The 16,997-nt window shown below is 40.4% G+C and overlaps 1 protein-coding gene across 3 annotated transcripts in view; it reads left to right on the top strand.

The window, feature by feature from the left end:
* The window catches only part of SPECC1 (sperm antigen with calponin homology and coiled-coil domains 1), a 227,679-nt gene that overhangs the window by 157,388 nt on the left and 53,294 nt on the right, over positions 1 to 16,997 (top strand). For all 3 annotated transcript variants that reach the window (XM_026448174.2, XM_026448175.1, XM_026448176.1), the window contains 3 exons: positions 6,883 to 7,028; positions 8,179 to 8,279; positions 15,354 to 15,435. In XM_026448174.2, the coding sequence (XP_026303959.1) occupies positions 6,883 to 7,028; positions 8,179 to 8,279; positions 15,354 to 15,435 (329 nt within the window). The remainder of the gene's footprint in view (positions 1 to 6,882; positions 7,029 to 8,178; positions 8,280 to 15,353; positions 15,436 to 16,997) is intronic.

Below are 16,997 nucleotides of genomic sequence, written 5' to 3'. Positions count from 1 at the left end.
AGGGCATGGAGTAAAAGTGCTAATTTTGCACAAGTTTTTAAAACTCTAGGGTCTCAGAAAATATAGTACAGACTTAAAGTCTAGATGTGTTTCATTGACATTTAAATATTAATTGGTGATTTAATGTATTGGATTTTTTCTTAATTATAAAGTAATACTTAGGAGTACTAATAACAAAATGGAGATATGTGAAGAAAAATATTAATCTTTCTTCTCCCTCAGTACCACCTGTGAGGAAATCAGTGTTAACAGTGTGTACATTTTTTCTTTACTAGTAAATATGTATAGGATTCATTTTTATATTTTTAATAAAAATTGGATTATATTCTATTCAGTACTCTGCACCTTTACTTTTTATTTTATATGTCATAGGCATCCTTCCAGGTCAATACATGCAAATCTAGCTTATTTTAAGAGCAACATGACCTTCCACAGGAAGGACATGTCCTGGAATATTAAAATATTGTCTTACTAATGCACAGCAAGGTTACAATTATTTTCTTTATGAGTAATGCTGTAATAGCAGTCCTTATTCATATAGTCCTATGTAGTTGTGGTTTTATTTTTATAGAATGAGTTTTTCAAAATACTATTGCTGCTCTAAAGTATATGCACATTTTTATTTTAATAGATGTCTCCATTTACTCACCTGAGTGCTGTGACATTTCACTCTTGAACATGCCCATCTCTATACAGCCTGAGCAGTGGTGGAGAGCCTTGATCTTATTTTTGTGAATAGGATAATCAAAAAATGCTGTCTTATTAGCTCTTTAATTTGCATTTCTCTCAGCATTTTTTTTTTTTTAAGACAGGGCCTCACTCTGTCACCTAGGCTGGAGTGCAGTGGTACAATCATGGCTCACTGAAGCCTCAACCTCCTGGACTCGAGCGATCCTCCCACCCCAGCCTCCTGAGTAGCTGGGACTACAGGGGCACACCACCATGCCCAGCTAATTTTTTTTTTTTTGGTAGACATGAGGTCTCAACTATGTTGCCCAGAGAGTGATATTGAACTCCTGGGCTCAAGTGATCCTCCCAACTCAGCCTCCCAAAGTGCAGGGATGACAGCCATGAGCCACCATGCCCAGCCCTTTCTAAGCATATCTTTGTATGTTTACTAACTACTGCATTTTCTAAGAATTACTAGTTTTGCAACTTTTCCCTGTTTTTTCGCTGAGCTGATTGCTTTTTTCTCATCAGCTTGTAAGTCAGTATTTTATGAGGGATGTGATTTTATCCCCTGTATTATGAGCCTTTATCGTCTTTATCATATTTATCATATGATATGGCTTTATCATCTTTATCATAGAAAATATTATATTTTTATGTAATGTAAACTGTTAGTGTTTTCCTTTATTCTTTTTTTTTTTTTAAAGATTCCTTCTCCCCAGTGTTATACAAGTATGCTGTTAAATGTCTTCATCTACTTGATGCACACACACATGCAGACCATTTGATCCACCTCTCTTTATTTAATTTGATGTGAGATGTGATTCTTTTTCTCCCACTGGGTAGCACTATTTATTACCAGAGTCATCCTTTGTCCACTGAATTGAAATCCCACCTTTACATGGTTTATTTCATCCACATTCAGAGAGACCTGCCCTAGATATGCTTCAATTTCTTTCTCTTTTGAGTTAGTTCTGCTTTAAAATATTCATGGATTATTAGATTACTTATATTACTTTTAACTCATCCTTTCATTTAAAATTTTTATTTTATTGAATTTTAAGGCAGATGGTATCAGTGTTGAACTCTGTTTCCAGTCATGAATTTACAAACGCCGGTCCTCTCCTGAGTGCACTTTCCCGTTCACTTTGTATTATGAACTGTGCATCGAGCAGGGCGTGATTTTGCCTGTCACCTTCTCCTGCTGAAGCAGATTCAGGTGTGGCAGGGCCTGACCTTCGCTCCAGGTCCGTATCTGGATTCTCCTCAGATCACTGCCCTTGCCTGACAGTGCTTCAGGTCTTCTTCTCATGACAAACGTGTTGGGAGGCTCTTGAAGGTACATTTATGTTACATATTGGGAGGTACTGAAGCCCAGGTAGAGAAGGGTGAGTGCCCAGTGGGAAATTCACGTATGCCCAGTTTCTTCTGTGCTTGGTGAGCCTGGAATGCAGAGCCAGCTCTCTGGATCTGTGTGTGTGCCCTTCATCCATTTTAGGTGCACACTGTGGCTCTTCCCGCCCTGCCCCTTGTCACTACTGCCCTTTATGCCTGAGGTAAACCAACCTTGGCCTCGTCGAATGTAAATTCCTCTTGTTCCTGATCCTTTGCCAGAATGCCCTGCATCTCTCTGGGCATCTCGTGCTCCTCTCCAGCCCTGGCCCTCTAGGGTGGGAGACATTAGTTGGGGTTTTCCCATATCTCCATTTTCTTTGGAAGGGAATTGGGGGAAAGCCCTTGGTATTGTATTTTCATTCCCCTGACCATGTACTCTCTATTAGCAGAAGTTCTTCAAAATCTAAGCCATGTCAATGATACTTGACTACAAGACTTTTACTATCTGATTCTTACTGTTCGGATTTGTAGGTTAAGATGCTGGTATTCAAATTACTTTCGTATCCTGTTTGTTTTTATTGTTATATATGCTTTTATTGAAATTTGAAAGTGAAATTTAGAAGATATTGTTTGACACCTAAGAGACAAAGTACTTCATAATTTCTGTCTTCAAATAGAGTGAAAAACTTCCGTTAGATTTGTTTTGTGCAAAATAAGTATTTAGAGAAAATTACATTCCAGACAAGGGCATAGAATGAGCAGAGAGGCACAGAGGCAGGACATAAAAGTAAAAAACTTCAGGTGAATAGTCCAAAACTAGACGGGCAGAGGGGAGTCTTGGGAGATTAACCGAAAGGCCTGGGGTTGGGCTTCAGGTGTTCAGGAAAGAGCCCGGCAGGCATGAGCATGTGGTTGACACGCGACCCGCCCTCTTCACAAATATTAATCTGCCAGTTGTGAAGGTAGCAGTGGTGCCATGCAACACCACCCAAATGGAGTTAATCTTTGAATACTTTAAAAATCATCACGTACAGGAGCTCACCTGTACCTGGATCAGAGTGAACAATGACATAAAGTGGTGTTTTGAGGAAGTAAATGCTGTACACCATCACTGACCTTTGAAAACTCTGTTCTCTTATGTAACAAGGAAAGCAGCAAATTAGGTTAAATAAAATTTTTAAAGGGAAATAATTACAGACACATATGTATATGTGCTTAATTGACAAGGTAAGGCATAGAAGGCAGACCGACATTCAATGAGGAGGGCCGTGCGCCTTGCTGTTCTCCATGGAGACACTGCCTGCTTATGGAGTGTGCGTCACCTGCTGTGTGTGACACAGCATTGGGCGGTCTGGCCTACAGCTGTCATTCTCTGGTATGGGTTGCCACCTTTTAAGAGCAGGTTATTGTATAAAGATGGGAACACTGAAATAACTATTGGTAGTATTTTTAAAATATACTTAAATTTTAGGAAGAAATACCATAAGTATTATTTCTAGAACCTCGTATACCTCTCACAGAACATTTACGCATTATAGAAAATTTGAGAAAGGCATGGCCAGAGCTGGATTTGCATCCCAGATTCACCATTCATGAACCATGTGACCATGGTCAAATTTTCCTCTAAGGGATAATAATATCTAGGAGTTTTGTTGAAAATTAAATTAGATAATGTTTTTAAGACACATGGTACTGTGCTTGTCATATGCAGTGGAGTTATATCATACACATATTCATCATACTTGTTTTGCTGAAATTATCGATTATTATTTTAGTTTTATATGCTAGGAGCAGGTAGAACACATGCTTCATGTTTGTTGTTTTAAGCGTGGCCCCTAAACGCAAAGCAGCTATTTAATCTGTGATGTAACTAAAGAGAGCCAACCATGAAAGGCTGGAGGGAATGCAAGTATGTGAGATTGCTGCAGAGATGGTGTGCTTGTAGATAGTAATGTTTACAAAAGCATGTACTTTTGAGTAACTCAAGTTATTTTCATGGCTTATTTGACTACATGTGTGATATGTTATTTAGCAGGTTGACTCTAGAATCTAACATCAGCCTTAGAGGCAGTAGCAAGCCTTGAACAAGTGTTTCTGCAGTAGTGGTACCTTGCAGTTTTTCCTTTATTTAATGCTAAGACATACCTGGCTGTATGCATAAATATTTCTTAATATTCATTACAGAATACAGAGTTTTTATTCTTCCTTGGAATGGAGGAAATGTAATACTTCATTTATTGCTGATGCTGTTACTAATCGATCCCAGCCAATTCCAAGATAGGCTGGTGTAAGGATTTTTAACCTCATTTATGATTAAAGTACATACTAATAAGCCAATAGCATTCTTAATAACCATTTTCTTTGGTTATTCAATTCAGGCTTTCTTTTGTGAATCCCTCACACACACACACACACACACACACACACACAGACACACAGACACCCCCCCCGCCCCCTTCATCACTGTTATATAACACAGTGGGTATTTCTGTACTCAAATAATACAGAGTTTTCTCATATTGACTCTTACTGTTCTAGCCAAGTAGACTGAGTGTTTGAAATATTGTCTTTGGATACCTGAAGACAGAGGTAATTGATTCTTGTGGCCTTGCTTTTTAAATTTATCATTTGATATTTTGAATTGCAGATAAATTTAGATAACTGAAAGGAATAACCTCAGCAGAATGTAGGCTTCTCCATTTTGTTCTTATTAAATTATCAAAGAATGAAATGTAAAATGAATTACTTAAAATGATTGTCCTTGGAGGCCTTTGGTACTGAGTCATTTAGATGGACTCGTAAGAAGTTGGCCAGGAGCAGTGGTTCATGCCTGTCATCCTAGCACTTTGGGAGGCCAAGGCAGGCAGATTGTCTGAGCTCAGGAGGTTGAGACCAGCCTGGGCAACATGGCAAACCCTGTCTCTACTAAAAAAAAAAAAAAAAAAAAATACGAAAGATTAGCCAGGTGTGGTGGCGCTTGCCTGTAGTCCCAGCTACTCAGGAGGCTGAGGCATGAGAATCGCTTGAACCCGGGAGGTAGAGGTTGCAGTGAGCTGAGATTGTGTCACTGCACTCCAGCCTGGGCGACAGAGCGAGACTCTGTCTCGGGAAAAAAAAAGAAGGTGGCCCATTTTGTTTGTTGATGACCTTCATGAGAATGGCTAGCACAGACAGAGGAAATTATTTTCTGCTCAAACCTAACCTGTGCGTTCTCTTTCTGCGTTTTTGCCACCTGATTTTGTTGTATGGGAAAGTATGAAAACCAGTTCCTCTCAAAAAACCTTTAAAAATTATTTTAAAAACCCAACCTCCTACAGTTTCTGAAGTGCCTGATAGTTTCTTCCAATGAAGTTTTCAGTTTACTGATTTTTTTTTTTTTTCACTCATAAGAAGGGACTATAGAGTGAAGATTGTAAGGCTTAACTGGTAGGAAGTTGGCCAGGCGCAGTGGCTCATGCCTGTCATCCTAGCACTTTGGGAGGCCAAGGCAGGCAGATTGTCTGAGCTCAGGAGGTTGAGACCAGCCTGGGCAACATTTATTCTATTCATGTTGTTTATAGAGCAGCAGAAGAAAGCTCAGAGAATTAAGGACAAATAAATTCAAGTGCCGAAGCTTATGAGTAGCTAGATTAATTTCAAAATGATCAGTAAGTAACTATTTTATTTTCTGATTTATTTTAAACTTCCACCGACCTTATTGAGATACACTTCCAGAAACATTGTTTGAATTATTCTCATAATTTAGTCATCTTGCAAGACAGCTGTGGCAATATGATACAATGAAGAGAGCAGTGATTTAGCAATGAGAAGATTGGGAGTCCTTGTCTTGGGTCGCTCACAGGGAGATCACATGACATGCCAAAGTCCCCTAGATGAGGAAGCCATGCATGAGAGGATTGAGGATTGGGTCAATGATCTATCATAGAATACCTTCTATGAGTCTATAAGCCTCATGAAGAACACACCAGGAAACCTGGGTGAGAGCAGGAGCTTGACCTCATGCAGAATTGCAGTGTGATTTTAGAGTGCTGTTACCACTCTTATACTTAGAAGGCAGAGTGTCTGAATCAGGATTCTGTCATGTATAATGGATTGCTCTCTCGTTGGCTTAGGCAGAAAGGTGTTATATGGTTTGCAGAATTGTTGGGAAGGCTGAGCTTCCAGGAGCAGCTCCCAAAGTCCACACAGAACTGAACCACCAGGGAACCTGCTCCCTCCACCAGGACAGGAGCCTTAACTTCAGAAAGCTGCCCATCCAGTTGGAAAGCTGCCACTGCGGTTGCCAGCACCATAGCATCTTGTCTCTTCTACAGTCTCTATCTACATAGTGAATGCCCTGTGCCCTACCTCTCTTCCTCTGATCCAGGTCCCACTCCAGGTCTTGCCCAAGTCTTTCTCATTGGTAGAACTTAAATCACACCCAAAATCCCAGCTGCAGGAGAGCTGTGAGATTTCATCTTTCCAAACTCTGTATACTGCATGGCGGTTGGAGCACATGTCGGCAGCCAATCCACTGCATTCACCATTGACAGTAGACGAAATATTTATGATCAATAACATTTGCATTTTTCAGAAAAAATGCACAATTTGCAGAGTAGCCATACACACTTTTTATTTGAAGCTAATATCAAGTCACTCTACATACAAAAATAACTATTTCTGACCATTTCCCAAGAAAACAACTCTTCTAAAAATTGAGAACAATACCTACATTATTTCCTAAAGATGCAAACTGGTAGAGAAAACAGGATGTTAAATTCAGAATTTCCCTTCCAGCTTCGTTTATTTTCTCCACATCAGTTATGTTTTCCTCTGTGTCTTTTTCTCTCATGGGGATGTCCTCCACCTTTTCAATCTGATTTGCTCTTTGCCATGCAGACCTGTGGATGAAGAGCCAGAGTCCCCTGAGGTCGATGCTGCTGGTCGGTGGCCTGGTGTCTGTGTTAGCAGAACATCTCCAACACCCCCGGAGTCGGCAACCACCGTTAAGTCACTTATCAAGTCATTTGACTTGGGACGCCCAGGTATTTGATCACAGTTTTTCTATAAGCAACGCTCCAAATTCAAACTTTGGCCCCACATTTGATATGTCTACTATCTCTGCTCCACCCCAGCCCTATGTTGTTACAACCACAAGGGCACTTTCCAGGTCCTACCACATGTAGCCACTGCATGCAGGAGCCTGGCTGAGGCTCCGGGGAGACACTGATGGAGAGACTGGTGCGTGAATAACACAAATGCAGCCTCTTCCTCTCTACCTCTTCCTTCCATCCGGTTCCTGCCTTGCTACCTTTCTTTTCTGCCTCTTATAGCCATTAAATTCAGCTCACTGCTATTTGCCTTTTTGTCATCTCATAAGAATTACAAGGGTCAGCTGGAGACTTCATCTCGTAGGAAATGAGGCATCACATCTGTGCACCTGGCCCTCTTGTAGGCACCCCTGGCCATCCCCCCATCCCCATCTTGCAACCTGCTAGACATTTTTCTATCTGGTTTTGTATGTGAGCACCTGTGCTAATCTGTCACTCCTGATCTAGGTGTGTTCCCAGCTTTTCCTGGAATTGTCTGATGGTCTCACAATTCCCCTTTAGTCATGCTTGTCTTCCTATATGAGAAAGATGCATAGTTATACTTCATACATATACTCTACACATAAACATAGCAAATAGAAGAAACAGAATGTGCATCTCTCTACAGTAACAATATCTTTCTTCCCCAGACTGCAACAAACATGCCATTGTATTGGGAGACTGTAGTAAAAGTTAATCCTAGGATGTACCTGGTTGTCTCTGCTAAAATTGTTTGCACCTAAATTGACTAGACTCTACATATTCAAAGATATGAAAGCCTTTCATGTCTGTGAAGACAGGAAATGAATTAACAATTTGTACAAGAACTTTTCTGTTCCTTCCTTCTCTAGGCACCTCATTATTTATACAGTTTCTTTTTGCTCAGCCATCCTTCATCTAAGACTGACCTCCACTCAGTTAACTCTTCCCTTCTTGTTTCCCCAGTGCAGCTCTAGTCCAGAGAAGAAAAGGATAATAGAGTAAATATTATGCTAAACACGGATACTCCTTAAGCCAGCAAAAAAAGTAACAAGAAATCAGGAACAACTATATGCTATTTTGAAGTGGAGCAACATATAAATGTTCTCATGTTTTTTCTTGGCAGGTGGAACTGGACAGAATATTTCTGTCCATAAGACCCCCAGAAGTCCCCTAAGTGGGATACCAGTGAGGACTGCTCCAGCAGCTGCTGTCTCTCCAATGCAGGTAGATGAGCCCCAGAAATAACCACTGCTTATGGTCTGCTGTGTATCCCTCTAGATGTTTTTCTTTACACATATTAGTGTGTGTGTGTGTGTGGAGTGTGTGTTTTGTAAATTGGATTACACTATGCATTATTCCAATACTTATTTCACTTTATCATCGGAATGTAAGCTTCATGAGGTCAGATATTTTTGTTCATTTTGCTTGCTGTTTTGTCTATAACACTGGCTGGCACATGACCACATTGTAGTAGAAGTTCAGTAAATATTTGTTGAATGAATGAAAGAATATGTCTTCAAATTTTAACATTTGGAGAAACAATTCTTTTTTATAAAAGATTACATAGTATGTGGTGATTTATTTAGCCACTCTTCTACTGATAGAAGTTAGGTGTTTTTGGATTTAACTTAATACAAAAAACAATACAGTGAAGATACTGATTCAAATTTTTGACCACCTATGGGGCTACTTTTTAAATAAGGATATATCAGGATTCATTTGTAAATATCAGAGATCACAGTAGTTAAGCAGAAAGGAATTTAATACAGGGCTTTTGGTACTGAGGGCTGGAGAAAGGTCTGGGCTGCACTGAGATTCCAGGAACGGTTCCCAGAGCATCTGAAAGTTAGCCCATGAAAGGAGCTTCTGTTTCTGCCAGAATCAGGAAGTCTTTCTCTAGGTGCTTACCCAGGGACTGCCACTGCTACCAAGATCTAGGATCAGCCTTGTGACTGCACTGCCACAGGTGCAGTCCATGCCAGCAAAGCAGACTCTGTGCCTGCCCCATACTGACCAGAAAACGATGGAACACTCCCCAGAACCTCTGCTCCCCGCCACAGAAGAGCGAGTGCCTTCCAGCCATGTTTTCCAGGAGAAGCTGCAGAAGGGAAGCCTTCCACTCCCTTGCACCTTCCAGATCCTCTGAGAGGGGGCCTATTTGACAGAAGCTCGGCCACTTGATGAGCCAAACTTTAAAGGAGTTTGCCAAGTACACCCTTTAGCTTCCCAGTCCCCTGTAGTTCAATAGGTCACCCTACAAAGAGATGAGGATGGAGTTGAGTGAGCCCATCTTGAGATATACAAATTGATTCCTAGTAAAGGAAAATGGGGTCCTAGAAAAGGAAATGTATTTGACCTCTTCCAGCATGTTGAAAAACTTGGTAGACACGTTGCCCTTCAGTTTGCCCTCCCACTCACTGTACTATTTTCCAAGAATTTTGACACTGTCTATAAATTTTGAAGATTAAGTAGATGAACAATAGTATCTTGTTTTACTTTATCAGTAAGGTTGAGCACTTCTTCATATGATTACAGGCCATTTATCTTTTGTATGTCTGTATGGAAATTTACATACTTTGCCTGCTTTTCTTTTTTTTTTTTTTTTTTTTTTGAGACGGAGTCTGGCTCTGTAGGCTGGAGTGCAGTGGCGCAATCTCAGCTCACTGCAAGCTCCGCCTCCCGGGTTTACGCCATTCTTCTGCCTCAGCCTCCCGAGTAGCTGGGACTACAGGCACCCGCCACCTCGCCCGGCTAGTTTTTTGTATTTTTTAGTAGAGACAGGGTTTCACCGTGTTAGCCAGGATGGTCTCGATCTTCTGACCTCGTGATTTGCCCGTCTCGGCCTCCCAAAGTGCTGGGATTACAGGCTTGAGCCACCGCTTTTCTTTTGAAGTGTTAGTCTTTTTCCAGTTTGTAAGAAGTCTTGATATATTGTGCTTTTTAACATTTTTACATATGTAATTACATATGTAATTGTATTACCTTTGTTATCTTTTAATGTCATATTAATAGTTATCTTTTACTGAAGAAAAATTTTACATTTTTGTGTTGTGTTTTAAGATTTTGTTTTGTTTCCTGCCTTAAAATGTCTTTCTAGCTATTAGATGATTAAAATATTCTCCCTAAATATCTTAAGGAAGTCTTTTATTTATTCAGTCTTAAAACTCATAGAAACATGGGTTTGGATTTAGATGTTCTTCCCCTATCTTAACTGCCTTCTGGAAGCAGAAGTAAATACTCTCTGGAGGACAATTGCATCATCTAGATCCTTAAATTATAGCCACATTTTAAAAAGTACAATGTCATATAGTAACTTTAAAAAATGCCAGGCATGGCTGGGTGCAGTGGCTCACACCTGAAATCCTAGCATTTTGGGAGGCCGAAGCAGGCAGATCATGAGGTCAGGAGTTCAAGACCAGTTTGACCAACATAGTGAAACCCCGTCTCTACTAAAAATACAAAAATTAACCGGGATGGCGGTGTGCGCCTGTTGTCCCAGCTACTCAGGAGGCTGAGGCAGGAGAATCACTTGAACCCAGGAGGCGGAGGTTGTGGTGAGCTGAGATCTGCCACTGCATTCCAGTCTAGGCAACAGAGTAAGACTTCATCTCAAAATAAAATAAAATAAAATAAAACAAAAAACGGAGCATACAAATAGATAATACCAAGTGATGAAAAACCAAGAGAAAAAATAGACAATAGAAACAGACACAGAAGATTCAGATATTGATATTATTAGACATAGACCCTAAAACACCTGAGATTAATGCTGTCAACAAAATAAGTGACAAGGTAGAGAATTTTAGCAGAAAACCACAATGAAAACCACAATCTATAAAAAAAGAATCCATTTGAGATTTTATAACTTAAAAATAAAATACCCGAATTAAAGACTCAATAAAGTTTAACTATAGCTTAAACAGTTAAAGAGAGACTTAAAGAACAGAAGACAAGTCAGTATAAATATCTGAACTGAAGCGCAGAGAAAAAGGATAGGAAATAGAGAAAAGGACATAAGAAACATACGGGATGGAATAAAAAGATCTCATGTGTAATTGGAGTCCCCAAAAGGGGAGAAAAAGGGCAGAGGCAATATTGGAAGGGATAATGATCAAGAATTTCCAAAACTGATAAAAGATGTCAAGCCCAGTTTCAAGAAACAATATGAACCCCAAGTGAGATGAGTACAAAGAAAACCACTTAGACACATGAGGTTAAAACTGCTGGAAATGAAAGAGAAAGAATCCTAAAAGCACCCAAAAGAAAAAAGACACCTTAATGTCAAAGGAGCAAGAGCAAAACTGACATCTTTCTTCTCAACAAAAATGATGGAAGCCCTGAAGACAATGCAGTGACATCTGCAAAATGCTGAAAGAAACCTGCTTTCCTTTACATGGTGAAAATATGCTTCAAAACGCTGTACCTGGTGAAAATACCCTTCAAAGGTGAACACAAAAGAAAGATGCTTTCAGTCCAACAAAACCGTATGTTTTTTCCTAGGATACTTGCAGTGAAAAGACTATTTAAAGGAGTTCTGCATGGAGTTTGTTCTTTTAAAAGGCTGTTAAAATTCAAAACACCTGACAAGAAAAGCTAATGCAGAATTACCTGTATCAGGAATTTGTAAATGGATACATCACTAAATATTTCATAATTATTAAAGCAATAGTAAGAGAATATTATATGTTACACTTAGTGCTATAAATTAGAAAATATTGATGAAATAGTCAAAATCTTAGAAAAATGTAACTTGCTAAACTTACATAGGAGAGAGTAGTAGAAAATCTCAATCATCTATAATTTATATCTTTTCCTTAAAGGAAATGCCAGGCCCTTGTGGCTTCACCATGAAACCTGCCAAACATTTAAGGGAGAAATAATGTCAATCTTACGTAAATTCAGAGACTAGGAAAGAGGTCAGCATAGCTTTCATCCCTAATACTTGCAAGAACATTAATAGACAAGAAAATTAAAAGATCAGTCTTTCTCACGAACCTCTTTGCAAAAATCCTGAACAAAATCTTGGAAAACCTTATTCAGAGATAACAGGACAAAGATCATGTCATGTTTGGTTTATTCCAGGAATGGAAGGTGGTTTTAACTATTGAAGCCAAGCAGAGTAATTCACCACATTAACAAAGGTATAAAAAGAATATTGTTGACCGGGTGCAGTGGCTTATGCCTGTAATCCCAGCACTTTGGGAGGCCAAGGTAGGTGGATCACAGGAGGCCAGGAGTTCAAGACCACTCTGGTCACCATGGCAAAACCCCAGTCTCTACTAAAAATACAAAAATTAGCTGGGTGTGGTGGCGCATGCCTGTAACCCCCAGCTACTTGGGAGGCTGAGGCACAAGAATAGCTTAAACCTGGGAGGCGGAGGTTGCAGTGACCTGAGTTCATGCCATTCCACTCCTGGGCGACAGAGTCAGACTCTATATTAAAAAAAAAAAAAAAAGTTATCTTAGTAGGTGGCAGAAAAATGTATTCAATAAAGATTAATATCTTTCTTGATGGAAATTCTTAGAAAACTAGGAATAGAAGGGAAATTCTTTAATCTGACAAAAGGTCTTTATTATATATCTATGGCAAAATCATACTTAATGGTGGAATACCGGACGCTTTCCCACAAGATTGCGAATGGGGTAGGAATGCCCCATATTGTCACTTTTGTTCAGCCAACTTCAAAAGTAAGATTTAAAACTACTTTTGAAAACTGTAGGCCGGGCGCGGTGGCTCAAGCCTGTAATCCCAGCACTTTGGGAGGCCGAGACGGGCGGATCACGAGGTCAGGAGATCGAGACCATCCTGGCTAACACTGTGAAACCCCGTCTCTACTAAAAAATACAAAAAACTAGCTGGGCGAGGTGGTGGGCGCCTGTAGTCCCAGCTACTCGGGAGGCTGAGGCAGGAGAATGGCGTAAACCTGGGAGGCGGAGCTTGCAGTGAGCTGAGATCCGGCCACTGCACTCCAGCCTGGGGAACAGAGCGAGACTCCGTCTCAAAAAAAAAAAAAAAAAAAAAAACTGTATACCATGACCATTATATTTTTGTGGGATGTGGATATATGGAATTGTGTTTAGTATGCTATAAAGTAGAGCCTCTAAGAGAAAGAATGTTCTGTAAAGCCTCAGAATGGCCCTGCACAGACAAATGTACCAGGATGTTCATTGCAGCATTATTCCTAATATTAATATCAATAGAGAATCAGTAAAACAAATTATGGTAATGAAAATAGCTAAGATCTACTGAATGCTTACCATGTGCTGGGCTGTGTTTTGATTGTTCTAACTAGATTTAACTCATTTAATCCTCCCATAACCCTCTGAGGTAAGTACCTTTAGTATCATTGCCATTTTATAGATAAAATAAGACACAGAGAATTAAGCAACCCAGGGTCTCACAGGTGGGTGGTGCCATCTGGCCCAGAGCCACTTGCTTGGTCTCTTGTGGCACTTCTCATGGAAAGCTGCCAAGATGGTGTGTAATGGTGGGTATAGAATGACCTCTAAGATACAGTAAGTGAAAGAAGCAAAATGGTATATAAAACAGTGTAATGCTATGATAACATTTGTGTTTATAAAAAAACAGAGGGTGTTTTTCAAGGTTTTTCCTTGAATAATATCATGCTGACTTGCATTCTGAAATGCTTTTTTAAATGGCAGTAAAAAAATGCACCATGAAATCTACCCTATTAACAAATTTTTGGGTATTATTAACTCGAAGCACAATATTGTATGGCAGGTCTCTAGAAGTTTTTTGTTTTTAATTTGGACTTTTATTTCAGATTCAGGGTGTACATGTACAGTTTTGTTACATGGATATATTGTGGGATGCTGAGGTTTGGTGTATGATTGATCCCATCACCCAAGTAGTGAGCGTAGTACCCAGCAGGTTTTCAATCCTTGCTTCCCCCTCCTCTAGCACTTCCCAGTGTCTATTGTTGCCATCTTTTTGTCCTCTACAACAGTTTTATCTTGCCTGACTGAAACTCTGTATCCACGGAACAATTCCCCACTTCCCCTCCCTGAGGCCTCTGGGAGCCACCACTCAACTGTCTGTCTCTGTGATTTTGACTACTTTAGATTCCTCACGTACATAGAGGTATGCCACACTTATCCTTCAGTGACTGGCGTATTTGACTTAGCATAATGTCTCCAAGACTCATTTACGTTGTAGCATGGGACAGGATTTCCTTCTTTTTTAAGGCTGAATAATATTCCATTGTATATTCTGTACCACATTTTCTTCATCCGTTCATCTGGTGGTGGACACAGGTTGCTTCCACGTCTCGGCTGTTGTGAATTATGCTGCAATGAATATGAGAGTGCAAATATCTCTTTGAGATCCTGTTTTCAGTTTTCTTGGATAAATACCTAGAAGTGGCATTGCTGGATCATTTGGTTGTACTATTTTTAATTTTTTGAGGAACCTCCATACTGTTCTGTGTAATGGCTGCACCATTGTACGTGCCTGCCAAGAGTACACAGGAGTTTCGTTTTCTCCACCTCCTCACCAACACTTGTTCTCTTTCTGTTTCTTTTTGATGATGCTCTTCCTAATAAATGTGAGGTGGCATGTCACTGTGGTTTTGGTTTGCATTTCCCTGATTGGTGATGTTGAGCATCTTTTCATATACCTATTGACCATTAAAAATAGAATACTTACACAAACATCCTTGAATATACATAGAACATTCCAGGAAAGATATTCACAAAGCCAGTTAATAATGATTGCCCTTGGAGAGAAGAACTGGGAGATGGGAAGGAAAAGGAGACTTTCTCTTCACTATTTGCCCTTTTTATTGCTTTTGAGGATAGTGTCTATTGCGTGTATTACCTATTCAAATAAATGAGTTAGGCCGGGCGCGGTGGCTCAAGCCTGTAATCCCAGCACTTTGGGAGGCCGAGACGGGCGGATCACGAGGTCAGGAGATTGAGACCATCCTGGCTAACACGGTGAAACCCCGTCTCTACTAAAAATACAAAAATCTAGCCGGGCGAGGTGGCAGGCGCCTGTAGTCCCAGCAACTCGGGAGGCTGAGGCAGGAGAATGGCGTAAACCCGGGAGGCGGAGCTTGCAGTGAGCTGAGGTCCCGCCACTGCACTCCAGCCTGGGCGACAGAGCGAGACTCTGTCTCAAAAAAAAAAAAAAAAAAAAAAAAACAAATAAATGAGTTAATTAAAAACTCCCCTGGTTATTCCACTGTGTTTAAGAACTATTGCACACACACACATCTGTGTTTGTTCTGTTCTTGATGTTATGATCTCACCATGCTGGTGTCCTCCTGGTTTTTACAGAGGCATTCGACTTACAGCAGTGTGCGGCCAGCCAGCAGAGGGGTGACTCAACGCTTGGACCTTCCCGACCTTCCCCTCTCAGGTAAATCATGTCAACAATAAGAACTTTTGACTTATCTTTCCGTGCAGTTAACTTTTCTTCATTTCTTTGCATGAAACTGAGCTTAGAAAAATAATCAGTGGCATTTCTTGCAAGTGATTTCAACCCCTGAATAATGTACACGTCATGGACATTAGATGAAGCAGTGCAGCTGACTAAAGGAAAAAGCGTCTGTCTCCTGCCAGCTGCACTTCTCAGTGTCCTTGTGCTAGGGAGACAGGCCCAATTTTGTTTTTGTTGTGTTCTTTTTCTTTTTCTAGAGACATGGTCTGTTTTGTTGCCCAGGCTGATCTCAAATTCCTGACCTCACGTGATCCTCTTGCCTCAACCTCCCACAGTGCTGGGATTATAGGTGTGAGCCACTGTACCTGGCATGTTATTTTTTAACTGAATCTCAAGAGCATATTTTCTCATCTTTAAAAAGTAACTAAGGGAAAAAAAACTTCCCAGATTTTGAATTTGTCTGCTGCTTCCGCAATTCTTAAAATTTGCCTCTTTAAAGGTATTGGTCTTTTAGTGCAATCCTCTTCCTGTTGTTATACCATATGTGTGTGTGTGTTTGTATGTGTGTGTACATATTTGTTTCGTTTTGTCTTAACTCAAATACTGGTTGTAAAGTGGAGGTTGCATTCAGCAGTCCCTGACCCCCATCACATTTGCGTCCACACCACATCTCCTGTGTCACAGGCTGATGTGAAACAGCCTTCAGGAAGGAACATGTGGGCTTGAGTCTCAGCACTGCTGCTCAGCCTGGCTTTGGCCCCATCACCCCACTTCTCTGTGCTTTCGTCTCCTCATCTCTAAAATGGAAATAATCCGGTCCACCTCCTAGGATCATATCATGGATTGAGTTGGCATGTTAAAGTGCCTTGAACATGCTGGGCATGTGGCGAGCGCTGTGGAAGTGTTTGCCATGCACATCTCACCTGCTGTTCTCTGCTGACCCAGTTCACCTGCCCAGAACTAAAAGGACAACAGTGCTTGAGCCTAGTGGGAGGTTAAGGTTGTCCAGAATATGGGGCTTAGAACCTATGTATGTGTCTACGTGGTCACTGTTAGGAAATAAAAAAGGCGAAGAGAACAGTGAATGGACTGTTTACTGTTCCCTGTAGGAAGGATAGAAAGCCAGAAGTCTGGATCATGTAGACAGAAATCCTTTTGTTCCTAAGCATAAAATAAAATTTCTACAGCTGTACTTCCTTCAGATCTTGGTCGAACACAATCAGGCTTGTTCTTAAAATAGTTGTTTCTATGAGGGAACTTTCCCCTCTGAATCTTCTTTGCTTTTTCATGGAATTAAATAAGGATTTTAGAGTTGGATAAACACTGACAATTGAGAATTTGAAGATGATCTCAGCCCATTCTTCGAATTCTATGTGGAAGATATTCAAGCCCTACAGAAATTGAGTGACTTATAAAGGCTGCAGCAATTTTGGATGGCTCTGGGGCCAGGAAGTCTCCTGATGGTCTTTCTGCCTTGTGCCTCTTGGTGCTGAGGCTGGTGATTGCTCTGAGTAATAGCTTTCTAAAGAAGTGGTGAAAGT

The sequence above is a fragment of the Piliocolobus tephrosceles genome, chromosome 16, assembly GCF_002776525.5.
Source record: "Piliocolobus tephrosceles isolate RC106 chromosome 16, ASM277652v3, whole genome shotgun sequence".
Lineage (NCBI taxonomy): Eukaryota > Metazoa > Chordata > Mammalia > Primates > Cercopithecidae > Piliocolobus > Piliocolobus tephrosceles.
Note: the sequence above shows the minus strand (reverse complement) of the source record. Positions and strands in the feature narration are given on the sequence as shown.